The sequence below is a fragment of the Myotis davidii genome, unplaced genomic scaffold (genome assembly GCF_000327345.1).
Source record: "Myotis davidii unplaced genomic scaffold, ASM32734v1 scaffold900, whole genome shotgun sequence".
Lineage (NCBI taxonomy): Eukaryota > Metazoa > Chordata > Mammalia > Chiroptera > Vespertilionidae > Myotis > Myotis davidii.
The window spans coordinates 95,589-122,982 of NW_006295185.1; the positions used below are offsets into that span (position 1 = coordinate 95,589).

General features: G+C 46.7%; 1 protein-coding gene across 5 annotated transcripts in view; it reads left to right on the forward strand.

Moving 5' to 3' along the window:
- Positions 1 to 27,394, forward strand: part of BCORL1 (BCL6 corepressor-like 1) — a 63,158-nt gene that overhangs the window by 11,387 nt on the left and 24,377 nt on the right. For 3 of the 5 annotated variants that reach the window (XM_006769861.2, XM_006769860.2, XM_006769862.2), the window contains exons 2-7: positions 8,126 to 8,255; positions 13,354 to 13,444; positions 13,732 to 17,004; positions 21,613 to 21,778; positions 22,866 to 22,946; positions 24,732 to 25,121. In XM_006769861.2, the coding sequence (XP_006769924.1) occupies positions 8,170 to 8,255; positions 13,354 to 13,444; positions 13,732 to 17,004; positions 21,613 to 21,778; positions 22,866 to 22,946; positions 24,732 to 25,121 (4,087 nt within the window). In that variant the 5' untranslated portion in view covers positions 8,126 to 8,169. Of the gene's footprint in view, positions 1 to 3,810; positions 4,293 to 8,125; positions 8,256 to 13,353; positions 13,445 to 13,731; positions 17,005 to 21,612; positions 21,779 to 22,865; positions 22,947 to 24,731; positions 25,122 to 27,394 lie in introns of those variants that run through there. The other 2 variants (XM_015567902.1, XM_006769864.2) reach the window with 2 other exon arrangements.

A 27,394-nucleotide genomic window follows, 5' to 3' on the forward strand; every position in this document is an offset into this window, starting at 1 on the left:
GTGTGGGGAATGAGGAGAATATTAGAATACTACCCTCAAATGGGAAATTAGTAAATTAGAACAATTTACACTGGAGAATGTCTTCATTAGGGGATGAGGTTTGTAATTAAGTAGGGAAAATAGGAATGATAGTCTCCTATTGAATACACATGTAAGAAGGCAGAGTGACAAGAAAGGTAAGATCTGTGCAAGAGGTTCCATATCTTTTTAAAAAGTGTTTTAAGCCGAAACCGGTTTGGCTTAGTGGATAGAGCGTCGGCTTGCGGACTGAAAGGTCCCAGGTTCGATTCCGGTCAAGGGCATGTACCTGGGTTGCAGGCACATCCCCAGTAGGAGATGTGCAGGAGGCAGCTGATCGATGTTTCTCTCTCATCGATGTTTCTAATTTTCTATCTCTCTCCCTTCCTCTCTGTGAAAAATCAATAAAAAAAAACAATGCTCAGCCTCTGAGCCACATCGGCTGGGCAGAGCTTCCATATCTAAAGCCAGGTAAAGTTATCCTTGTTTGGGTCTGTGTACACTTTCCTATTGAAAACAATCATTTGGACATGTTTTGAACTCTCTAAAGGCACTGTGGTGATTGGGTAGAAGTCATGGCCTTTACACTTTAGCCCGAGGATCTCAATGCCAGTAGTCTCTTGGATCTCCTTGGAGATGTCTTAGATGCTGTTTTCCCCAAAGTGAGGTAATGGGTGGCCTCTCCTTTGCTTCTGTGAAATTTGAATATGAATGCTTCTGTCTAATGCAGCAGTTCTCAAACCTGTGGGTAGCCACCCCTTTGGCAGTCCAACAACCCTTTCACAGGGGTGGCCTAAGACCATCCTGCATATCAGATATTTACATTACGATTCATAACAGTAGCAACATTACAGTTATGAAGTAGCAACGAAAGTAATTTTATGGTTGGGTCACAACATGAGGAACTGTATTAAAAGGGCCAGAAGGTTGAGAACCACTGGTCTAATGGGTGCTTTACCCAGATCTCGGGATTTCTATCCCAGCAATAGGTCCCAAAGTTGGTTTTCCTTACTTATTAGTCATCACTGACCCAACCCTCCTTCTTAAATTGTCTACTGGCCACGCCTGTCCTCTTGAGGACAGATTCAGGGCCAGGCTTCAAGATGAATATTTTCCGGCTCTCATTTTTTAAAGTCATAATTGCTTCCAGGTCACCAGGCAGTGTGAATCAAAGAAGCCTGGGGAAGTATTTCCAGATTTAGTTTAACTGAGATCTTCCTAATCTTTAGTTTCTAATTTACTATCTTTTTCAAAAATATATATATTTTATTGATTTCAGAGAGAAATGGAGAGGGAGAGAGAGATGACAGAAACATCAATGATGAGAGAGAATCATCGATCAGCTGCCTCCTGCATGCCCCACACTGGGGATCGAGCCCACAACCTGGGTATGTGCCCTGACCGGGAGTCGAACCGTGACCTCCTGGTTCATAGGTTGATACTCAACCACTGAGCTACATAAGTTGGGCTCTAATTTACTATCTTGATGGTAGAATCCAATCATGAATAAATGGGCAGGTTTCACATTATGTTGTTCATGATTCTAGGGAATTTGTATGGGCGCATACTCTGTTTGGCCATTTTCAAGGTTAACTTTTTAATTAAAAAAAAAATCCTCACCTGAGGATATTCTTATTGATTTTAGAGAGAGGAAGAAGGAAGGAAGAAGGGAGGGGAGGGAGGAAGAGAAAGAGAAAGATCCCTGTGAGACAGAACATCAATTAGTTGCCTTCCCTACGATCCAACCTGCAACCTTTTGGTATTTCTGACGACACTCCAACCAACTGAGCCACACCGGCCAGGGCTCAAGGTTAACTTTTTAAACAGTTTCTACCTTGGTAAAAAGCATTTGTCAGATGTAGATGCTCTATTACCTCATTTTGTGTCCTTCTCTTCCTCATATGCATGATGACCATGCTTTGCTTGTAGTCATTGTGAAATCTGCTTGTTTGGGTATCTTCATTTCAAAACAAAACCAAAAAAGTATATCCAATTGTAAAATCTTTTTTGATATTTTAGTGCTGTCGTCCATCCCCTATGACCAACTCCCCTTAACCCTGAGATGGCTTCTAATTTGATGTTCTCTCCCTTTTGATAACATATTCTCTTGAAACTTTTCTAAAATGTCTGTCTTCAGTGCTTCCTCACAGTGTTTCAGTTTGGCCCATGATGGCGAAATATTTTAGGTTCCCCTATTTCATTTTTTTCCCTTTTGGTTGTTATATCCTATGGGCTTCTCTTTTATGACTTTCACACTTGCCTTTGTCTTCTAGTGTTTTTGTTTTCGGAAAGTTTTTTTGCTTCATTATGGTTTCTTTCTACCTGCTTGCTCTCAGCTTCGCTGCTATTTTCACCATTTAAAAGTTATTGTTCTCCTATTAGTCCATTTTCTTTTTGGTTTTTCCTGTTTCATAGTTTGGTGGTTATGTCTGGCTACCTACTTGCTGCTGCCTGCTTGTTGGATTCATTCTCTTGGATCTTGTTCGTTCCTTCTACTTATGTGTACATGTGCTTTCTAAATAGAAAAGTTTTATTTATTGGTTTTTTGTTTTTTTCAACCACACTTAACACTTGGGGTTGCTGGAGCAAGTGCTCTCCTTTGTTCTCACTATGAGTTGAACGTGTCTTTTGAGTTTTCCCCCACAAAGTGGGGCTAACTCACTATGGTCCCACTGCCTTCTAAGTGGTGACCAGCATTTGATTTTGGGGCCATGCAGCTGTTCATTTCTTAACAATTATATGGTTGTGACATCTGGGAAAATCCTTTGAGGTATTTCATATCCTTGTGCCTGTGCTTCCTGGGTCACATGGGGTTACCAGGTTTCTTCCAAGTTCCTTTTAAGAATTTCGCCTTTTGCCTTTGATGTGATGGTTCCCATCAGAGAGAGAGAGAGAGAGAGAGAGAGAGAGAGATATTAGAACACACACCACACATGACTGTAGGTGCTACGAGCAAAAGCAAGTGGTATACGAGTGTGTACACCAGCAGAACCTACCAAGTATGGCATATCTGTAAGGTTTTTCCTTTCCTCTCTTGAGAAGTAGTGTACAATTGAGCAGTTAGTGATTTGATTGGACATGCTAGTAAAACAAAACCCTAGGCCTACTGGATTAGAAACTCCAGGGCTGGGACCCTCAACTCTTGTGTTTTGAACAAGCACCTCAGTGATCCTGATTTGGGAAACATTAGTGTCTGTTAGCCATCTTGACTCCTCCCATCCTGTGTGGGCATTGGCGCCATCAGTGCCTCTTTAAAAGTTCCCCTTGCTTATTCTCCAGCTCAGGAGGATCCATTCTTTCCTGCCTATGCTTTCTATCCCTCCATGTCCCTCTCCTGCAAAGGCTACTGCTAATTAGCACCAATGGGCTTCATATAGGAAGGGGTGCTGCTCTGACAAAAGCACAATTCAAGACTGGGAGGCCAAGATTTAAACAGATGTTTCATCTTTGGGAGCTTGTGAAAATGTATGTATCATTTTTTTCGTTAATCCTCATCCAAGGATATTTTTTCCATGATTTAAAAAATGTTTTTATTGATTTTTAGAGAGAGAGGAAGGGAGAGGGATAGAGAGATAGAAACATCAATGAGAGGGGAACATCATGATTGGCTGCCTCCTCCCCCCCCCACCACCACTGGGTATCGAACCTGCAACCAGGGCATGTGCCCTGACCAGGAATCGAACTGGTGGCCTCCTGGTTCCTAGGTCGACACTCAACCACTGAGCTACACCAGCTGGGCTCCATGATTGTTTGGAGAGAGTGGAAGGGAGGGGAAGAGACAGAGAGAGAGAGAAGCATTGATGTGAGAGAGACACATTGGTTGGTTGCCTCCCACAAATACCCCAGGGACTCTGGAATGATCCTGCAACCAAAGTATGTGCCTTTGACCAGAATTAAACCCAGGATCCTTTAGTCCGTGGGCCGACTCTGCAACCACTGAGCTAAACTGTCTAGGGCCAGTATCAGTTTTGATCTCTAGGTAGTTATAAAATGAGTATTGTGTGGTAATTATTTTGGTTTTTACTTGGTTTTCTTTCTGTGGTTGTTATTTTGTTCTGGGGGACAGGAGTCTAAAAACTCCTTTATCTAGGTGATGATATTTTTTATGTTGTTCTGTTTCCAAATGCCAGGATTTCCCCCTCTGATTGCTGTCCCAGGACCTAGTTTACTTTTATCTGCTGCCAGTAACACTCATAATTCGTGTTGAAATTTATCTTATGGCAAGAACGACCCCTTCCATGACTGGAGTCTTCCAATGCTTCATAGTGAGAAAGGTGAAAAAAGTACTTGGTGTATCAGCCAATAGGCTGAGCTGTTATTTCTTAAACTAGGATATTCCAGGACAGTCTAAGAAACAGTCAAAACTTGATTGACCAGGATGTTCAGGGAATGCAGTCCTGGTGAACTGATGTGAAACAGTCAGTCTATTTGTCATACTTCTTGTTGAAATCTTTCTAAAATTATGTGTTAACCCATATAACTGTCTTAGTAATATTAAAGATAATTTTCAGAAAAGGCAAAATCATGAGTCTTGTACAGATATAAAAATGAACACGTGTTAAAGATTTTATTTTACTCATTAATCAACAAGGGAATCAGACAGATGTTATATATGGTTGAATGTAAAAGTCCGGAAAGCATAAATTTTTACAGAGCAAAGGAATTGAGTTACAAATGGAGGCAAAACTGGTTTTTCCACAGTAGGGAGGGAAGTCAATCCAAACTCTATGGGACAAGACAGAGTTTGCATATCCATCAGTTACCTGCAATTTACAGAGGTACAAAATAGCTTAAAGACAGTGAACCGGGCTAGGATCTGGCAGCTCCGAAAGGGTGTGTGCTATAGACAATTCATAGGGTTTTCATTGAAGTACAACAGTTTTTTTCTGTAGTAAGATACATGGTGGATACTTTTTGGGGGGTTGATTTTCCTTCTTATAATTTTTCAGGGTTATCACCTCAATTCTCATCCGGGATTCAGTTCCATATAACATGCATTTACTAATTACTTACTATATGTAAGACATTGCAGGAGGACTAGAGACAAAAAAGGCGGGCAGTATTTCTTTGCCTTAAGTAGCTGATTGCCTGGTGGGGGAGACAGACATGCCACTCCTCCAACTAACCACACTGTGGAGGAGAATAAGAATCAGGGCTGCAGTAGAGGTAGGAATGAAATGCTTTGGAACCAGAGAGGGAGGAGTTAACTGACCAGGGGCTAGGGCTGGGGAGATGACATGATGACATTTAAGCTAGGCTTGAGGGTGACAGGGAGGAAGAGGGTGTACAGGAGAGACCATTTCAGGGTGAGGAAACAGCAAAGTCCTGAAATTGCATGCCCTGTTCAGGGAAGGGTTAGGATGACAAGGACAGCAGGGGAATAGCAGGATGTGGCAGAGAAGACAGAGATTTGAAGCTAGGTCATGGAGGGCCCTGAATGTGGTGCGAAGAAACACAGGCTTGATTCGGAAGACAGAGGAAAGCTATTGAAAGCTTTTGAGGAGGGAGGGGATGATGGGATCGAACTGGTGCTTTAGAAGATGAATTGATTGTAGAATCAGGAGATTGGAGACAGAGGGACAAGTTGAGAGGCTATTGTAATATTCTGGGTGAAAGATGATGAGGACCTGCATCAAGTTAGTGGCCAGAGGGTAGGAGAGGATGGAGATGGCATGATTTAGGCTTGGCTGGTGATTGGATGTGGGCAATGGGAGAGAGAAGGAGTTGGATATGAGGAAGGTGCTGAAATTTCCAGGCTAGGAGATAGTGGTGCTATTGACTAAGAGAGAAAACATGCTGGGCATGGGGGTGGGGTGGGGAGCAGGTTTATGGGAACAGATAATGAGTTCAGTTTGAGACACATTGAGTTTGAGAGGCTCTGTGGACATCCAATTAACAGCAAGTTGTTGGCAGCTGGAAATTCTGGTCTGGGTCTAAGAAGAGAGGTCGGGGCTACAGGTAGAGATCTGGTTGAGTTGAAACTGTGGGAGCTCATGAGCAGAGAGACAAGAAGGGGCGGGGCTGACACACACATACACACTGAGGGAGAGAGGTGGGGGTAGTGGAGAGCCAGCAAGAGCCAGACAGACTAGAGGAGGATAAGAGAGGAAGACTGAAGGCTGAGGTGTGAGGAAGGAGAGTGGGGGCGGGGGTGAAGGAAGGAGGAGTGGGAGTGGGAGGAGAGAGTGGAGCCTGAGGGAAAAAGAGGAAAGTGAGATAAAGGAGGGAAAGGACTCGTGGCTAGAGAGGCAGGAAAGGAGAGAAAGTTGGAGGAAGAAGGGACTGTGCCAGAGAGACATAGGAAATAGGGAGAAGCGAAGTGGGGGAAGGGGGGAGAGAGAGACTGTTGGGAGAATATGAGGGTGAAAGGGAGGTGATGAAGAAGAATAGAGGGAAATAGGAGAGAGATAAGAGATGGGAAAGGGTGGCAGAGGTGAGGAGAGAATGAGCATGATAAGGGCCAGGTTTCTGGGGTGGGTGGAGATAGAGAAGGGCCCTAGAGAAGGCAGCAGGCACAGAGTCAGAACAGCTAGGAGAGGGCCAACTCGAGGGAAAGGGGTGAAGGCATCAGTAGCCTATGCTGCAGAGATAGGGAGTTAGGTGAGGACCAAGAAGTGTGCAGCTCTGCTCACCCCTCACTGCATCTTTCCCTTCGCTCACTCCCTGTGTGCCAGACTGGCCTCCTGGCTCTTCCTTGATTTTAGCAGGTAGCCTTAAGCCTTAGGACCTCAGCATAGGTTGTTCCCTTTTCCATGGAATGCTCTTTCGCCAGATAGCCACATGGGTCCCTTTGCTTCCTTTAAGATGTTGAAATGTCTTCTTCTCAGCAAGACCTACCCTGATCACCCACTTTCAAGTTGTAGCCCATTCTGCCTCCCACCCCTGACCATTACCATGCCTCTTGGCCTGTGTTATGCCTCCTTCTAACACTACAATCAATATAGAATCATTTAATGTGTTTATTGTCAGTCTCCTCCCACTAGAATATAAACACCATGGAGGCGGGGTTTTTGGTTAATTGTTGAATCCCCAGTACCTAGGTCCTAGGACAATGCTGGCACATAGTAGGAGCTCAATAAGTATTTGTTGAATGAACAGTATAATTGTGTTGAATATGAGCAATATCTGAAAATTGTTTAAAGAATGAATTAAACAAATCCCTAATATGACTATGAGTTGCTTCTTTGGAAAGTGGAGAATAGCATAAAATTCTGGTCACTGTAGGTTTCTGTTTAATTGAACCTTGATGAATAAGGCTTTGGGCTAATAAGTCAAGAGTTTAAGTGTCTCAAGATAAGCTTATTGGGTAAATCTCTTTTTTTTTGATGCCTCATTTTCTCTCGAAGGTGAATTGGCTGTGCAGTGGTTGTTAACAGTGAGAGAGAGCTAGACATTGGCTGGTGAAGGGAGGTATGTCATGGGGGTGACAGACTGAAGGCACAAGGACAGAAATGTGTGGTTCTTGATCGAACATTGTTGTTTGTTTCTTTGCTTATTTGCGGTCACAGTACAAGGAGTATTGCATCTGATTTGGAGGGAGCATTAAAGCAGGTTAGATATATGCATCACATCTGTATAACTCCCAACTTGGAATCAGAATAGAGTATTTTTGAAGAGCTTATAATGAAATCGTGTGCTTCCTCTGGAGAGCTTAAATTGGCTACGTCACTCAAATACTTCAGTACCCATGAATTAGAGTTGACGAGAAAAGGATCCCCAGTAGTCTTTCACTGTTCACATATGGGAACGACCCTCTAATTGTAGTTGGTTAGGCTAAATGTGTGTAGAAAAATATACTGTCATTTCATTTGTCTAAAATAGATTGAATTTCCTCGAACACTCAAGCATATCTGTCTTTATGATAATTTAGAAAATCACTCTAGGTGATTAACAGCATTCTCATCTCCATCCTGAAACCTATGGATTCCTGAAAAGCTGGTGCTCCCTCATCCCCATTTGGACCTTAATTTCCCATGGTAGGCTGGCTTATGAGAGAGATGGCTTTAACATCTGGGTGCTATAATTACCTTTATTTAAGTGTTTCCTTGTTAAAGGTGGTTAAGCAAGTGGTTACAAGTTTTGATTTTTGGGGGATTCTTTTTCCTAGGGGAAGTGGCCACAGCAGGTCCTATCTGGTGGTGAGTGGCTGTCATGATCTCTACAGCACCGCTCTACAGCGGCGTACACAACTGGACCAGTTCTGACCGGATTCGCATGTGCGGTATCAACGAGGAGAGGTGAGGAGGCTGGGAAGGTGGCTGTTGCCGGCTTCCAGTGAGCGGTGCCTACTCACCGGGGGTTAGCCACAGCAGGGCCTGGGGAGGGACCCTGGGGATGTGGCTGGTAGTCATTTCTAATTTTCCTGAGATAGGACGAGGCTGGGATGTGTGAGTGGCCTGCTCTGCCTTGCCATCTCTGTTCAGATGAAGGTGAGGAGGCCAACAGATGACTTCACCAACTGATATTTGTCTACATATTAAGAGCTGTCATGCCCTAGATGGTTTGGCGCAGTGGATAGATCGTCAGCCTGTGGACTGAAGGGTCCCAGGTTTGATTCTGGTCAAGGGCACATGCCTGGGTTGTGGGCTGTATCCCCAGTAGCAGGTGTGCAGGAGGCCGCTGATCAGTGATTCTCTCATCATTGATGTTTCTCTCCCTCTCCCTTCCTCTCTAAAATCAGTAAAAAATATTTTTTTAAAAAAGAACTGTCAGATGGTAGAAAAAGGGGAAGCTCAGGCAATTGCAGTTTTTATTTGCTGCATCCACGTTTGGTGCTCAGGATATGCATACAACATTTTTGACCATTGATATAAGCCTGGAAGAAAGGCAGTTCTATCATTGAGCTTTATACTGGGTACTGTTAGTGAGTGTTCTGGTAACCAGTGCTTTCCTGCCTCATGAGATTAATGACGATTCACAGTAAAATCCTTGTCTACATAAAGGAGATCAAACTGCTTAATGTAGTTTTCATACGAAATTAAGAGTTGGTGGTACCTACTCCATCTGGGTGTGTGTTCAGTTTTCTGCACACCAGAATATTTCATTGACCAACCTCTTTGTCATTTTCTGATCATGCCCCATATGAAGAACACCCAAAGTGGCCTTTAGATTATATATTTGACTTTCATAATTCTTGGCCAGAGCTGTGTGTGATGGTTACAATGCCGCTCCCATTTTTAGAGAAGGTATGGCTCTCCCATGCTTGCTGGTATTTAGCCGTTGTTTCAATCCATTGCCTGTTCACATTTGGTCAATCACCTAAAACATAGAACGATGTGGCTTTTCCTAAAATTTAAGATCTGGCATTTTCCTTGGATAAATCTTAGAAGAGTGTGGATGGGTATGTGTATATATGGGGGAGTGTTGGCAGTTTTGAAGGGAAAAGAAATGGGCATCTTTGTGTGGATCTACTTTCTTTTGCTGTTGTTAACTGGAGAAGTGTGTACTTGTCTGAGGTTCAGGTTAGGAGACTAGACCTTTTTTATATTTTTAAAAAGCCATCAGCACCTGACAGCTTAATGTTCTTTATACTGGGGAGCAAATTAGAGATGGACTTAAAAGGAATTTAATTTTAGAATATGAAAGTCAAGACCAAGGAAAATGAGACAAAATTCTTCTCATATGTGCATGAGAAAGGTATTTTCCTTTGCATATGAGGTATAGCCATAGATAATTATTACGGGGTGGTCGGGGGAAGGCAGGGTAGTGCTATTGATTTGTGTTAAGTGTTCATTGGCAACTAGTTGTAAGTGGTTGAGACTTCGATGCAGACATCTGGACTAGAGCCTTCAAAAATATCAATGTATAAGTTACTTTCCTTCACTGTCCAGTCTAAATGCCTTCTGAGAAGGAGCAGGGAGTGGGCCTCAGACCTGATTTTCCCTCTTTATGGACCTTACTTGGGATGTTAAATTACCCAAATAGGCCTAGTAGTTAAGAAGACCTTTTAAGCGTTGTCATTTCTGATCTCATCTGCCCTTTATTGTCACCTTCCCACTGCAGTGTAGGCCATGCTACAGCTGATTTCCAAAATGTGATCTCACCATATTTAAAAGCCATTTCTTCAGCCCTTTACAACTTATGGAACTTAAACATTTTGAGTATAACATTGCACCTGTGGCTTAACTCTTTTTATTTTAATATATATTTTTATTGATTTCAGAGAGAAAGGGAGAGGGAGAGAGAGAGAGATAGAAACATCAATAATGAGAATCATTGATCGGCTGCCGCCTGCATGCCCCAAATTGGAGATCAAGCCCGCAACCCGGTCATGTGCCCTGACTGGGAATCAAACCGTGACTTCCTGAACCACAGTTGGCTGGACTGTGGCTTAACTTTTAAAGTTATGTTTGGAAGCCTGTCCAGCTTCATCCGATACAGTGATGGCTGCAGGGACAGTGGGCAGGGGCTTTCTCCTGGCCCCAGGTGGCTGACTGTAGTAAAACCTCCAGCTAAAGCTCTCTGCTTGCTTGCTTCCTTTTTGCACCCATTCATTCCTGCATTCAACAAACATTTATTAAACCCATTGAGAGCAAACCAGTCATCATGAGATATAAGTGGTGAGTGCTATAGAAAGACAGATACAGGTTCTGTGGGAGTCTAGGTGCAAGATTGACAAACATCCTTGGGGAATAAAGGAAGAGAAGATTTCCCAGAGGCAGTGACATTGGAGTTGGGGCTTGAGGGATGAGTAGGAGTTTGAGGTGAGGTTTCGCCTTTCCCATATGGTATGTTTGGGGAAGACCCTGTGGAGAGTGAAGGTGGTCTTGGGATGTGGTGGGACTGAAGCAGGGAAAGTCTGCAGGAGCTGGGAGAGTAGGAGCCTGGTGTGTGTCATGTAGTCAAGGAACTAGAAAAGACCTGGTCTGACAGGGGTGCTAGCCCTTAATAATTAGGAAAACGGCCTGGAAAGGTTGTGGCCAGTTCTGGTTTAAGTTCAACACAGCCTTGAGCGTAACAGCCCAGGGTCATCTCTGTTGGGAAGAAATTGTGGGATTGATTTTCAGTCCTGATTGAAGCTTGCTTTGACCCCTGCTCCCTCCTCCTGGCCACCTGAACCCCCCCTAACCTTGCCGTGTTGACCGAGCTCTCCGGGTTTACCCCTCCCCTGCAAGCTATTCCTGTCCCAGGTTCTCTCAATGGAGCAATTTAATGTTTGCTTAGCTTTGCACACCCCTCTTCTCAGAGGATTTGAAATGTGGCCTCACGACATTTTCCCAGAGCCTCGGGGGCTGGCACTCAGGCGTGGGATGGCTGGAATAGCCAGGACTGCTGCTCCTGCTGCCACTGCTGCTGCCACTTCCAGTGTCTCTGGGCTGGCAGGTGGCTCTGCACTCCCTGGTGGAGGGCAGGGTTTCTGCTTTCAAGATGATTTTATGCCAGGTGGGAGCTGAGCAAGGGGCGGGGGGTGTTGAGTACGTATCCAGCTCCCCTTTGCATGGTCAGGAGGGGAAATAATGTAAATAAATAGCATTTTTCCTCTGCAAGCCTTCATGTGGAGTTGGTGAACAGGGGACACTTCCGCTTAGTTTTCCTTGTCACACTCCCCCCACCCCCAAGCATCCTTGGCAAATCTAGTTGGGACACGCTTCTCCTCCCATCCCAAGGCTGGGGGATAAGTCTCGCTTTTCTGGTCTTTTGGGAGTTAATGTCAAAGTATGTTTTTCCTTTTCCTCAGGCCCCCTTTTGCCCCATCCATGCAAGATCCCTGACTGTATCTCTAGCCCTTGCTTCTCCTTACTATCATTTCTGTTTGTCGCCAATAGTCATTGCCAGCAATGGAACCCTCTCACTTCTACCAGCTTAGCTGTCTTTTAAAGGGAACAGTCCACCCCTGCTCCCCATTGCCACCTCTGGGGCCCTGAAAAGACGGGGAGAGGCCTGTAGTGAACCCCTTGCCTTGCCTTTTTGCTTCTCTTTCCCCAGGTATAAGTTTGGAGTCCTTCAGTGGTGCCCTGTTCCAGTGAAAGGGAGGAAGTTAGCCTGGCCCTCCCCATTCTCATGGGCTTGCCTGCAGGTGCCCAGACTGCCCTTTGGCTAGGGTGGTGGTGCGGCAGGCACTAGCTACTTTGGGAGCTCAGAGTGAGGGCTCTGAAGAAGGGATCCAAAAACCCAGGCAATCTACCTCCCCAGTGGCACACAGGGCGTTCCAATCTTTTGCTCCATAGGAACCACAGTGGGCACTTCTGCTGGAGCTTTATTCTTGCATCCAAACTCCCCTCGCACCGTGGCTCCTGCCCCATTGTGTCTTCCCTAGGGCAGGCAGTGGTACGCTCTTGCTGTGGTCAAACCACCAAACTTCCAATGGGTTTTCTCTCTTTAACTTCACCCTCCTAGTCTGAACTTCCTTTTTTTTTTTTTTTTTAAGTCAGGATGTACCATGCTCTAAGGTTCTTATCCGAAATGTAGAGAAGATTTTTGAGCAGGTGGGACGATACAATTAAGTTTTCCTCCTTTGGGACCCAGATCTCTGGCCTTGAGCCCTTCTCCCTGTGATCTATCAATTTGAATTTGGAGTCTGTTGCTTTAAAGGCCTTGCTTTGGGATGGGAGAGAATGCAGTGGTGCTGGGAGATCAAGGAGAGAATGGAGAGTTGGCAGGGGTGGGACACAGGCAGGGGAGAAAAGCAGGAGGAAGGGGCTGGCTGGAGCTTGGTGCTACTCTATAAGGTGGGAAGAGGTACCCTGGAGGGAAAGAAGTTGTACCCTTGAAATGCACTTCAGCACCCAGTGACCTCCAATCAGTATCATTACATGTACGTACTAATAAGCATGGATCTGCTCTAGGCAAGCCCATCGGGTGACTGGGTGATGAGTCATATTTAGAACATGAAACAGTGGAGGTGGTTATTTGTTTTAGGAAAGGATTACCCTTATGGTACCTGCAGCCCAATTCCTTTATAGACTTAAAATAAGATTGCATTTAAGAGAAAAGCCCAGTTTGCATGCCCTTTGATATCTTCTGTAACTCACCTCTCCCCTTTTTGGCAATGTCCAATAACTCACTTTGATGGGTAAGCTCTGGAGACAAGGCAAAGGTGCTGGGGTGTCTTTCACACTCTTGATGAGAGCCCTAGAAAACAGGATACACGACCCCAAGAGGGGAATCTATAGATAGCAGACGGGGCTCCTTTGCAAGAATTTGCAAAGCTGCGTGTGGAGGCTCTTGTTTATAAACTGAACACTCCAATTCCTTGTGATTTTCCCCAAGCCAGCAAGGGAAACAAGGCAGGAAGGTTTATGGGAACCCAGGCAGGCAGGGGGCATTCTGGGGAAGATGGCAGGAGCCCAAAGACTAGGCCTCATGTTCCTTCTCTGGTTGTGTCTCCCATGGTAGAAGAGCACCTATTTCTGATGAGGAGTCCACGACAGGTGACTGCCAGCACTTTGGATCTCAGGAGTTTTGTGTCAGCAGCAGTTTTTCCAAGGTAAGGGGCCATGTGGAGCCACATGCCACCCGCCAAAGGGTGGAGCTAAATTGCCCGGGCAATGTGCCCAGCCTGTCTGTCATCCTCAGAAGAGGGACAGGAAGGGGCAGGGTATTTCCCAGGAGTTGCTGTATGTGAGACAGAAATTGGCCAGCTGCTCTTTGCTTCTGCCGAGACCCGGTTGGTCAAGTTGCAAAGAGGACCAGCCATCGCCTCACCCAGGCCTTGAGATACTTGAGCCCTCCACAGAGAACTACTAAGATGGGCACGTTGCTCTGTCGTTGCAGGTGGAGCTCACAGCAGTTGGAAGTGGCAGCAATGCCCGGGGGGCAGATGCAGATGGCAGTGCAACAGAAAAACTTGGGCACAAGTCAGAAGACAAGCCCAACAGCCCCCAGCCAAAAATGGACTATGCTGGGAATGTGGCAGAGGCCGAGGGCCTTTTGGTTCCCCTGAGTGGCCCGGAAGACGGGCTCAAGCTTCCCCCTACTGACAGCACCGAGGCCGGCAGCAGCAGGCCCGACTGCTCCTGGACTCCCCTCAGCACGCAAATGAGCAAACAGGTGGACTGCTCGCCCGCTGGGGTAAAGGCTTTGGACTCTCGGCATGGTGTTGGGGAGAAAAATACTTTCATTTTGGCAACTCTGGGAACTGGAGTGCCCGTGGAGGGAACCCTGCCTCTGGTTACCACTAATTTCAGTCCGCTGCCAGCACCCATCTGCCCCCCTGCTCCCAGTTCTGCCTCCGTCCCCCCATCTGTTCCCGATCCATTCCAGGTTCCTCTCTCTGTCCCCGCCCCAGTGCCCCATTCAGGGCTAGTTCCTGTCCAGGTTGCCACTTCAGTTGCGGCTCCTTCCCCTCCCTTAGCACCAGTCCCTGCCCTGGCTCAGGCGCCACCATCAGTGCCCACACTCATCTCTGATTCGAACACTCTCTCAGTTTCAGCCTCAGTCTTGGTGCCTGTGCCGGCTTCTGCTCCGCCTTCAGGCCCTGTTTCCCTGCCGGCTCCAGCCCCTTCCCCCATGTCAGTCTCAGTTTCAGCTCCTTCCTTGACCTTGATCCAGGCTCCTGTGCCCCCTTCTGCTCCGACCCTGGTCCTTGCGCCTGTCCCCACTCCAGTTCTGGCTCCCATGCCGGCATCCACACCTCCAGCAGCTCCTGGCCCTCCATCAGTGCCCATGGCCACTCCAACCCCATCCTCTGGCCCGCCTTCCACCCCCACCCTCATCCCTGCCTTTGCTCCTACACCGGTGCCTGCACCCACCCCAGCCCCAATCTTTACTCCAGCCCCCACGCCCATGCCGGCTGCCACACCAACTGCCATTCCCACGTCTGCACCCATCCCGGCCTCCTTTAGTTTGAGTCGAGTGTGTTTTCCTGCAGCTCAGGCACCAGCTATGCAAAAAGTCCCTCTGTCCTTTCAGACAGGGACAGTACTGACACCGAGCCAGCCGCTGGTCTATATCCCACCTCCGAGCTGTGGGCAGCCACTCAGTGTGGCCACACTGCCAACCACTCTGGGAGTCTCCTCCACTCTTACACTCCCTGTCCTGCCATCCTACCTACAGGACAGGTGTATCCCTGGCGTGCTGGCCTCCCCAGAGCTACGGTCTTACCCATATGCATTTTCTGTAGCCCGGCCTCTGACTTCAGATTCCAAGGTGGTCTCTCTGGAGGTGAACAGGCTTCCGTGTGCTTCCCCATCCAGCAGCACCAGCACCCAGCCTGCGCCTGATGGGGTCCCCGGGCCTTTGGCAGATACTTCCCTCTCCACTGCTTCTGCCAAGGTGCTTCCAACGCCACAGCCTTTGCTGCCAGCCCCCAGTGTGAGCTCAGCCCCACCGCAACCCGCCAAGATGACAGGTGGCACCGAGCAGCAAACAGAAGGGACTTCCGTTACCTTCTCTCCCCTCAAGTCACCTCCACAGCTGGAGCGAGAGATGGCCTCTCCATCTGAGTGCAGTGAGATGCCCCTCGACCTCTCCTCTAAGTCCAACCGCCAGAAGCTTCCATTGCCGAACCAACGAAAGACGCCCCCCATGCCCGTGTTGACCCCTGTGCACACCAGCAGCAAGGCCCTCCTCTCCACGGTCCTCTCTAGGTCTCAGCGTACAACCCAGGCTGCCGGCAGCAATGTCACCTCATGCCTGGGTTCCACTGCCTCACCCTTCGTCATCTTTCCTGAGATAGTGAGGAATGGGGACCCGAGCACCTGGGTGAAGAACTCAACTGCGCTGATCAGCACCATTCCTGGCACCTATGTGGGAGTGGCCAACCCAGTGCCTGCTTCCCTGCTGCTGAACAAAGAGCCCAACCTGGGCCTCAACCGAGACCCCCGCCATCTCCCCAAGCAGGAGCCCATCTCCATCATTGATCAAGGCGAGCCTAAGAGCACTGGTGCCTCCTGTGGCAAGAAGGGAAGCCAGGCTGGGACTGAGGGACAGCCAAGCACAGTCAAACGTTACACCCCAGCCCGCATTGCCCCAGGGCTGCCGGGCTGCCAAAGCAAGGAGCTCTCTCTATGGAAGCCCACGGGGCCAGCAAATATTTACCCTCGGTGTTCAGTCAACGGGAAGCCCACCAGCACCCAGGTCCTGCCTGTTGGTTGGTCACCATACCATCAAACATCTCTGCTTTCCATTGGCATTTCCAGTGCCGGGCAGCTGACCCCCAGTCAGGGGGTGCCCATCAGGCCCACCAGCGTTGTTTCTGAGTTCTCTGGTATGTCATCTGTTGGCCCCAGTGAAGCTGTGCACGGACTTCCAGAGGGGCAGCCACGGCCTGGTGGCCCCTTTGCTCCAGAGCAGGACACTGGTACAAAGAACAAAACTTGCCGGATCGCTGCCAAGCCTTATGAAGAACAAGTCAATCCTGTCCTTCTGACTCTCAGCCCTCAGACAGGGACTCTAGCACTATCTGTTCAGCCTAGCAGTGGGGACATAAGAGTGAGTCAGGGGCCAGAGGAATCAGAGAGCCACCTCTGCTCTGATGGCACTCCTAAGACAGAAGGCTCCCAGGGGGCTTGTGGCCTGAAGCTGACAGGAGACACAAAACCTAAGAACCAAGTGCTGGCCACCTACATGTCTCATGAGCTGGTCCTGGCCACCCCCCAGAACCTGCGCAAGATGCCTGAGCTGCCTTTGCTACCTCATGACAGCCGCCCCAAGGAACTCATCTTGGATGTGGTCCCAAGTGGCAAGAGGGGCTCCAGCACAGAGCTTTCACAGCTTGGAAGCCAGGTGGACCTGGGGCGGGTGAAAATGGAGAAGGTGGACGGTGATGTGGTCTTCAATTTAGCCACCTGCTTCCGGGCTGATGGCCTCCCAGCAGCTCCCCAGAGGGGTCAAGTCGAAGTTCGGAGTAAGGCCGCACAGACTCGAGTGAAACAGGAAAGCGTAGGGGTCTTTGCTTGCAAGAACAAGTGGCAGCCAGACTCAGTGGTGACCGATGGGGTGACTGAATCTCTGCCGTCTAAGAAAATAAAATGTGGCAAAGAGAAGGATGGTGAGGAGCAGCTGCCACAGGCAAAGGTCATAGCCCGGAGTTCTCATGGACCCAAGGTGAGTATTGGACTGAGGTTGAGGGTTGAGGGCAGGGCTGAGACACCAGTGGCATGCTTTGTCCTGCAGGTGTCAACCTTGTTTAACCGTGGCAGGATTCTTGAGTAGCTCTGTGACCTGAACTGATTGGAAGGCTTGTATAGAGTGAATAATCTGCTGACCCCTTTCTAAGTCACATTCTCCATATATGGTGTTCTAGCATGGGGAGGGGCTATATTTTGTAGGATGTGGGAAATGATTTAGTCCCTGAGGTGAGGGAAGCCATTGTCTCAGATGAGGTTGGAAAGTGGAAGAAGGTATTGGTGAGGGAAATCAATAACAGGCCCTTCCCAGCAAAACCATTCTTCCTTTCCCTTTTCCGTGATGACCTCTGGCCTTGAGAACTTGGGGCCCAGGGAGGGAGGGGGCCTTTGACAAGGTTGTTGTCTCAACCACTGGGGAGCCTGCTCAGGATTTGCTTGGAGTTTAGTGGGGCTAGAGCCAATTTGGCTTCTGGGCTCATCCACCAGTTTTCTACCCCCTCCCAATGCTTAGGGTGGCAGCATTGGGGCTCTGCCCATTGAAAATTTGGTGTGAAAGGCAGGTGGGCACCTGGGCCTGGATTGTTTTTTTAAATAAATATATATATATATATATTTATTATTGATTTCAGAGAGGAAGGTAGAGGGGAAGTTATGTTAACAAGCGTTCAAATTGGATGTTGATATACATCGATGAATAGATTTGCAGCCAGAGCACCATGAATTTGTTTGTGGCAGGAGTTTTTAGTGTTTTTTGGACTATAGAGTGCTTTGAGAAGTGATGAGAGCTATAGAGCCTGTCCCCAGAAACATGACTTCAGAATTTTGACAATAATTTCAAGGGGTCCATGGACCCACCCCCTTCCCAAAGCCCACCTATGGACTGCAGGTTAAGAACCCTGGGGATAGAATTTGGTTGAGTTTTACTCAGTGACCTTACAACCACCTCTGTATGGCAGAGATATTCCAAGTAGGAACATAGGACATGACATAGTAGAGCATAAATAGTAGAGCATTTGCTCAGGTAATTGTGATCTGCCCTTGGGGGTAATAATAATAATAATAATAATAATAATAACATAGTTGTTACCATTTGTTGAACTCCTATATACTACAAGCTTCCTATATGTTATCTAACTTAATCTTTAAAATAACCCAAGGAGGTAAACACTAGACTCATTTTACAGATAAGAAAATAAAGGAAACAAACTGAGTGGGTATGTTTTCCAAAGTTACACAGCTACTAAATAGCAGAGCTGGAATTCAAACTCAGTCCTCATTGACTCCGAAGTTCACATTCGTCTCAGCTACACCATAGCATCGTTCACCCTCATGCACAGCTGTTTCACTGACCACTTAGCAAGTGTTTGTTGAGCAGCTCCTACATGCCAGTTTCTCCCAAGCAGTGGGAATATATTGTCAGGTGGGAGGTATAGCATTTTGGTGAGTGTGCTCTCTGGAGCCAGGCACAGTGCCTGAGTTTGAATCTTGGCCCTACTTATCTGAGTGATGTCAGTCAAGTTACTTAATCTCTCTGGCTCTCAGTTTTCTCATCTATACAATGAGACAATGATAGTGCTTACTCTAAAATAAATAATAGTGCCTACTCATAGGGCTGTGTAAAGTTGAAAGGAGATGATGATGTGAAATGTCCAGAAGAGACAGGTCAGTAGAGACAAAAAGTAGATCAGTGGTTGCCTCAGGTTGGTGGAGATGGGGATTTGGGGAGTTATGGCTTCATGAGTATCGGGTTTCCATTTGGAGTGATAAAAAAAGTTCTGGAACTAGATAGTAATGATGGTAACACAACTCTGTGACTGTTAAAAACAATTGAATTGTATGGTGTATCTCAACAAATTATATGTCAACAAAGCTGGTAAAAAACATAGATTAAATGAGGTGATATACTTAAATGCTGAGAACAATGCCTGGCACCATAGTAAGTGCTTAGTAAATGGTAGTGGCCGCTGTTATTATTGTTAGTATTGCTAACAAAATAGATGTGCTGTCTGCTCTCATGGAGCTTATATCTTGCAGATGACTCAATGACAGGCTAGGCACTGCCTATTCCTATCTTGGATGGACAGTTCATTGGGCTCACTGACAGATGCAGAGGCCAGAGAGTAAAGTTACAGGATTAGGGACCTTGAGGCAGTGCTTAGCAATGGCCTGTAATGATTTAATAAATGCCCATTTTTCAGGAGAGCAAATAACTTAGAACTTTCCTTTCTTATATTCCATTTTCCTGAGGAAAAAAAAAAAACACGTTGATAAGCAAACTATGATCAGGAGTTAATTTAAAACAGGCCCTTTCAGGGCACGGCCAAGAATCAGAAGAGTCACCTGTCTCCAACTCCACCTGCCCAGGGCCTTGCAGAATCCTGAAGAGCCTTTTGAATCATCAGAGAAGAATGAGTTCTTCTTCATATGGCTCTGAGTGTATTTGTCTTCTCATCCCTTGTAAAACTTCTTGGGGAAAACCTTTCAAAACCCTGCTCACTGGAACATTCATCTTACACAGTGGCCCCACCCTCTCAACTTTTTGCCTAAGTTGGAGTACGCAATATATTTTCACTCTTAGTGCTGCTCCTGCAGAAGATACAGACAAACCTTCTAGATGTTGTACTTGTTTTTGTCTGTTTTAGTAAGTAAAAGTTAATGATCTGTACTTGAAAGAGCCAGCTGAAAAATGATATTCAGAAATAAGTAGGACATGTTCAGATTTACATGCAAGGAACTTCTTTTCCCCCCTGACTTAAAATAGTTTTTCTCTGGCCATATCTGAAGGTCAGATTTTAAGCAGCAGTTCCTATCTCCTTTCCTCCTCAATTATTATTTTTTTCTCTTAACACGTTAGATTGTAGGAACTGGCAGCTAGCAAAGGGAGGAACTGAACTTAAATATTCAGCCGAATAAGAAGCAGGTGGTGTCCATGGGTTAGTAGGAGTCCCCGGAATTTGATGGGGAATGGCAACTTCCCTGTCCCTGGAGAATTGAGATCCCCATTCCCATGGAAAATGTTCCATCAATAAGATAACTGCCACCCCTTAGCTGGAGCTAGACCCATGATGGCCAACCTTTTGAGCTCGACATGTCAGCATTTTGAAAAACCCTAACTTAACTCTGGTGCCGTGTCACATATAGCCATTTTTTGATATTTGCAACCATAGTAAAACGAAGATTTATATTTTTGATATTTATTTTATATATTTAAATGCCATTTAACAAAGAAAAATCAACCAAAAAAATGAGTTCGCGTGTCACCTCTGACACGCGTGTCATATGTTCACCATCACTGAGCTAGACAGGGATAACCTTCAGCGGTTCTCAACCTGTGGGTCGCGACCCCTGAAAATACATCCTGCATATCAGATATTTACATTAGGATTCATAACAGTAGCAAAATTACAGTTATGAAGTAGCAACAAAAATAATTTTATGGTTGGGGGCCACCACAGCATGAGGAACTGTATTAAAGGGTCGCAGAATTAGGAAGCTTGAGAGTCTAGATGGTGGCGTATAGGTCTGCTTGGGGGAAACAACTTTCTTCCCAGGGCTTGCTTTCATTGTTAAGACATTTTGCTTATTCTGCATTCCCTGGATACTAGATACTGAAAATCCCTACCCTGTCCTATTTCTTATTTGGTGGAATGAAGAGACCTCAGAGCTTGTGAGAATATGTGACTATTTGGCTGAGAGTGTCCTTACGGTGCCTGTCTGATGCAATGAACAGGAGGTGTGAGTTGGGTTGAGCAAAAACAGTTGAAGACACAGGTAGGGAAATAGAAGAATGAGAGCTGATGCAAAAAGGCCCAGTGTGGGAGCCAGGAGCACTGATCCCAGCTGCCACTTTGTCACAGCAAGTGCAAATATGCTAACTTGCCAGGTTTGCCTGGTAAGTGGCAGCCCATGAGTGAGCATATGCAGTGGGCTATGTGTTGCACAGGACAAATCATTTAACTTATTGTCTTGGAACCTCAGTTTCCTTGTCTTTTTAATGGGGATGATTGTAGCTTCCCTCTCAAGGTTGTTGGGAAGATCAAATAAAATAAAGAGGAGAGTATTTTGAAAAGTTGAAAGTGCTGCAGAGTATAAAGTGGCTTTATTAATAATGCCTGGGCCTTTTCCATGCGTTTCATAAGTGTGGGGAGATTTGGATTGCTCCTGTGTCATGCTTTTCTACTTGTTTCAGTTGAATCTGTTCTCTGTTATTAATTTGCACGTGAAAATAGATATTTTTTCTTGAGTTGGCCCGTATAGCGAATTATTTTCAGTTGTTGGTGTCAATACCATTCACAGTGATTTTGCACCGTTTAAAATGACTTTGGGTGTTTATTTAGCATGTGAATGCAGACTCTGTAGACCTGTTTAAAATGATGGGGTATAGATGTCTATGAGGATTACCTAGGGCACAGGATAAAGTTCAGAAAAACCCCTGCAGCCCGCTGTGGAAGGCAGCCAGCGGTCCCTTTTCCTGGCCCCCACCTGGTGTCCATGTGTCAGAATCGGGACACAGGGCTCAATATTAGGAGAGCTTTCTTAGGAAGGGAAAATGACCTCAGACCTGACCTTCTCTACCTCTCCACAGTGCCGGAAGCCACCTAGTGACTCCCAGGAAGTCACCAAGAAAAGCCCCAAGGGGGCTTCAGATTCAGGAAAAGAGCACAATGGAGTCAGGGTAAAGCACAAGCACCGGAAGCCAACCAAGCCGGAGTCCCAGTCTCCAGGAAAACGAACAGATGGCCAAGAGGAAGGTAGGCCCCTGGGTCCTGGCCCTCTGGGCTGGGCTGGGCTGCAGAGGGATCCCTCTGCAGGCCGGGAGGAGGGGCTCTGAGACTGACCAAAAAGTGAGACTTCCTCACTCTGCAAGGAGGATATAATTGACACCTCTGAAATCAAAGGGAAGAGAGAAGGGAGAAGCGGCTTATTTGCCTCACCCTGGTTGCTAGAATAGAATAAGACATAGTCTGAAGGCCGAAAGAGGTGGTTTTCAGACAGGCAAAAGTCAGTTCTGCAACAGAGTAGGCAATCCATTACCCTGCAATAGGTCCAGGCTCAGAGAAGAAACGAGTTTAATGAGGATTGAGACGAAACAGCAGAATGGGGTTTGTTATACTATTTTCTTTACCTTGGGTGTACTTGAAAACTCCCATGATAAAAAAGCTAAAAATGACCAGTTAGCCAGCTAGAAGGGTTTAGAGAAATTCTAAACCTCTATTATTTAGGGATGCACAAGATGTTTGGGGTGGGGAGGTGTGTACTTAACCCGTATCCTCTGCCACTAATAGCTCCTTGGCGCCCTCATCAGAGAGAGAAGCCCAAGTATTTCTGCCCACAGTAGCCTATGTTCATGGCCTTGCCCGTCTGACACGACCTGCCTCTTTTCTAGTCTGTTCTTATATAGCAGTTTTTCTCTGTCTGCCACTTCCTGCTCCCCTCTTCCTGCCTTGCTCAGTCCTCTAAGATTCATTGAGGTTACCCTTCTCTGGGACTTGCTCCAGCTCTGTGAGAACTTTGTGGAGGTGCCGCAGCCGCAGAGTCATACAGGCAGCCTGGCCTTCTCCTTTCTGGCATGCTGGTGAATCTATTCGATGCACTGCCTTTTTTTGGTGTCAGCAGAAATGACCCAACTCCCAGGTTTTCAAAACCACCAGGAAATGCTCCTTCTCGAAAAGAGATACGTAGGTGATAGCAGCCTAACGGGAGCTGATAACTGAAACCAGGGAAAACATACACCCTCCCTTGATTTTCTCACCTGAGCCACTCAGGGGGGGCTTCCCAGTCCTTAGACTCTGACTGTGATATTTCTGCCTTCTGCCCCGAAACCACACATCACTTCAGGTTCCTTGGAGAAGAAAGCAAAGAGCAGTTTCCGTGACTTCATCCCTGTGGTTCTGAGCACCCGGACGCGCAGTCAGTCTGGTGAGTGAGTGCGAGGCTGTGGTCCATCTTGGCACTGCCAAGAGAGAGAGAAATCTAGCCGAGTGATTTTGACATTGACCCAGTTGGAGATTTGGGAATTTGATTCACTGTGCCAAGGTGCCCAGCTCCTGGTGGAGACGAGAGAGCCTAGGGTGGGGATGGGTGGGGGGATTGCCCAAGTTGTGAGGAATATTTACTTAGATTTTCAGAACAGGGATTTGACACCTCGTTTTGGCAGCCAATGGTAGAAAGCGGAAAGGCCTGTGCCACTTAGGCAAACTGGCTCTACTGCAAGCTTTGGCATCTCATGATTATTGGGGCCAAGCTTGGATACAGACATTTAGCCCTAACCCTAACTCTGGTTCACCCAGATTTTTATGCAGAGTGGATAGATTGGGGAAGCAGGGCCCAGCGTAAGCTCAGTTATCTGACATTCTATTAACTGACACTTCAGCACATGGAGAGCACAGTGGTAATTGGGACTCATAATGACAGCCTGGAAGCCTCACAAAATCCTGAAGTGTCCTCTGAATCATCGAAGAGGGCTTACATTGCTACCAGCCCCATTTTCGCGTTAAACACATTATACCGCATTTGATTCTTTAGAAATTGGTGATCCTGTGTGATCTCTATGGTGATTCTGTATTATCCAGAATATTAGATTAACCAGAACACTTTGTCCCCTGGCTGGTCTGTATAATGGCAAGTTTGCTGGATATTTGCTGTCTTTAAGTGGTGTGACTACTTGAAGCTTTGGTCAAGGGCTGCTCTGTTTGCCTCAAACCATTTCTTTCTTCTGCTTACCTCACTTGGCTTTGGAGATGGTTGAGTTAATAGCCGGGCCTTGAGAGAAAAAGGGTGGTGTCTCAGATCTGCTTCTGAGGGAGATGTCAGATCCCCTGTAGTACTAAACTGGGCCAATTTAGGATTATACTTTTGTTATTAGCAGAATTGGAGGAAAATGGCCTCTTGGCAAGATGGCAGAAGAGGGTAGGGAAGAAACCATCATCCTGGGGTGGTGGGGAGAGGAGGGGGAAATGCTTTGCCAGAGGTGTAGAACAGCTGCAGTGGAATAGGGGGAGGTACCAGGGAGAAAGCTCCACCCCTGGACTCTTGCCACTCAATAGGAGGTGGGGTCAACATAAGGGAAGAGGGACTGGCTGAGGAGCATTTGGGCGGGACTAACCCAGGCCGTGCCACAGGAAAGGAACTCCTTCTTGCTTCGCTTTTCCTGAGACCCTTCTTTTGTGAAGACCCAAGATCTGCTTCTTTAGGGTGGCTCTATCAGCGAGATTGGTGGTCACATAGTAAGCAGGGGCAGGGACCCCATGCCAGTCTGCCCTCCCTCACTCTCTTCTAAATCCTAATTTCCCAAGGGGCAAGGACCTGTGGCCCTCTCCTGCTCCTCACAAAATGCTTGGCACCTTGTAAGCACTAAGTAAGAGTCTGTGGAATGAAATAAAGTGGCAACATGGATGAGGAAGGGTGTGTGGTTTGGATACTCAATAGCTGTGTGATATATTAGACCCTAAAGCGCTTATGGGCAAATCATCTCCTTTGAGCCTCAAAACAGTCCTGTAAGATCTTTAAGGCAGAGAACAGTATCCCTGTTTCATAGATGAGGAAACAGAAGTGAAGGAACCTTCCTACAGCATACAGCTAATTACTGCCAGAGCCTGAACTTGAACCCAGACGTTCAGATTTCTAATGCAGGACACTTGCTTCAACACCATGCTTTGTCCTTTGAAGAGATACCTGACCACCTTCTGTATGTCCTGTCTACAGGAAGCATCTGTAGCTCCTTTGCTGGAATGGCAGACAGTGACATGGGAAGCCAGGAAGTCTTCCCCACAGAGGAGGAAGAAGAGGTGGCCCCCATCCCAGCTAAGCGTCGGAAGGTGAGAAAGACCCAACGGGACACCCAGTATCGCAGCCACCACGCCCAGGATAAGACTCTGCTGAGCCAGGGCCGCAGGCACCTGTGGAGAGCCCGAGAAATGCCCTGGAGGACAGAGGCTGCCCGGCAAATGTGGGACACCAATGAGGAGGAGGAGGAAGATGAGGAGGAGGGTCTGGTGAAGAGGAAGAAACGGAGACGGCAGAAGAACCGAAAATATCAGACTGGGGAGTACTTGACCGAGCAAGAAGAAGAACAGCGGCGGAAAGGGAGAGCTGGTAAGGCTGGCCAGGGGGTGCTGCCCCAGTGAGCTGCTGTCACCCAAGCCACAATGACTCTAGCTTCTGGGCGCCCTCTGCCTTTACTCTACCTGCCAAAGGCCTCTGCACCCATAGAAACCTGGTGCTATGAGCCTTAGCTGCCACAGGGGTCATTTTTTTAAAAAAATACACATATATATATTTTTTATTGGTTTCAGAAAGGAAGGGAAAGGGAGAGAGAGATAGAAACAATGATGAGAGAGAACCATCAATCAGCTGCCTCCTGCATGCCACCCACTGGGGATCAAACCTGCAACTGGGCATGTGCCCTGACCGGGGATTGAACTGTGACCTCTTGGTTCATAGAATGTTGCTCAACCACTGAGCCATGCTGGCTGGGTGAGGGGGTCATTTTTAAAAATATATATTTGTATTGATTTTTAGGGGGGAAGGGAAAGGGAGAGAGAGATAGAAACATCAGTGATGAGAGAGAATCATTGATTGGTTGTTTCTTGCATGCCCCCTACTGGGGATCAAGCCTGCAACCTGGGCATGTGCCCTGAGTTGAACCATTATTTCCTGGTTCATAGGTCGATAGTCAACCACTGAGACACACTGGCTGGACCAGAGGGGGTCATTTAACACTAGTCATAGGTTTTGGCTTGGGGTTGAAATTGAAAGAGTTTGGACTAATCTACAGGTGAGCTGAGGATACATAGGCCCAAGCCCTTCAATTTGTTATAAAAGTCTGAATTTATGGTCAAGGCCACAGTGACATCCTGGCATGGTACAACTCAATACCAGGGAATTATCTGGTTGGCTTGAGGGAGTTGGGTTTTTTGGTAGGCTGGGCTCTCTCACCTAGAATCTTGGGTTCAGGAAGGAGGAGGGCATTAATTGGCTTTTCTGGGATGTCTCCAGCTCTTAACTAAAATAAAGTACAATGGTTTTCTCAACTCAACAGAATAACTTAAAGTAGAAGTAGGCATAACTTTGCTTTCTCCCTTAAAGCCACAAAGGCTATTAAGAGGCAGCGTGAAGCCATAGCCAGTTGCTCAGTGGTTTGAACATCGGTCCATAGACTGAAAGGTCATGGGTTTGATTCTGGTCAAGGGCACGTAGCTTGGTTGCAGGTTCAATCCACAGCCCTCGGCCAGGTGTATGTAGGAAGCAACTAAAAAATGTATTTCTCTCACATTGATGTTTCTCTCTGTCTCTCCCCCTCCCTTCCACTCTCTCTACAAATCAAAAAAAAATATCCTTGGGTGAGGATTAATAAAACAAAACAAGAAAAGAGGCAGGGTAAAGCTTTGAGGTGACCGAGGTGGCATTATTTTGTTGGACCCAAGGAGAAAAGCAGGTTTTCTTTGGCCATGTCAGATGCTATAATATGTAATCACGAAGGCACAGCCTCTTACCTAGCTAATATCAGTATGTTTCACTAAGTACTGTTCAGGAGCATTCCTATAATGGATTTCTAGATGAGCAAAACACACATCTCTGGGCTCAAAAATAACACCTCTATCTCGTACTCACTCTCTTTCTCTGACCTCTGCCCTTGAAGCAACAACTGATTGTCTCCTGTAATATATTCATCCTGAGCTGCTGGCAAATATCTGCAGTTTCCTGATTAGCAAAAACTGAATAACCGCACACTGAGCCAGTAGTAGATATTGGGCTTGTTGTAATGCAAAGAAGGCTAAACTTCATATCCAGCTCTGTTTAAATAGAGACATATATGATACCTATCCCTATACTTATGAGAGTAATTGAGCTAATTTTCATCAACTATGTGAGACAGCAGGGATAGTTTTCCCTTTTTTTCTGTCAGAGCCATAATGGATTGGTCAGGAATGAGTTGTCAAGCTGTTGGCCTCAGCCACTTGTGTCCGGAGGAAGAGGAGCTTTTGTAGCACCAGTCTTCTCTAATGAGGGCTAGTTTCCTAGAAACTTGGAAACTTCTTATTGAATTTATGGGCTTTTGAAACCAGAAGAACCTTCAAGGTTGCCTGGTCCAGTTTTCCATCCAATACAGAGATCTCCACAGCACTCTTGGCAGGTAGCCTTTCCTTAAACAGCTCCAGGAGCATGGAGAACACTGCTTAGCAAGGCCTCCTATTTGACTTGGGGGCAGCTCCAGTTGTTGGAAACTAGGTCATTCTCCTTCCATGTGTGTGTCTAAGCGTTTTCAGTTGAGGTTGTTGGCTTTGGTATATGGCCTGGTCACCTTCCTCCAGATCTGGTAGTGACCTTCATGAAGGAATTTCTTGGCAAACATCTCTCTTCTCAAA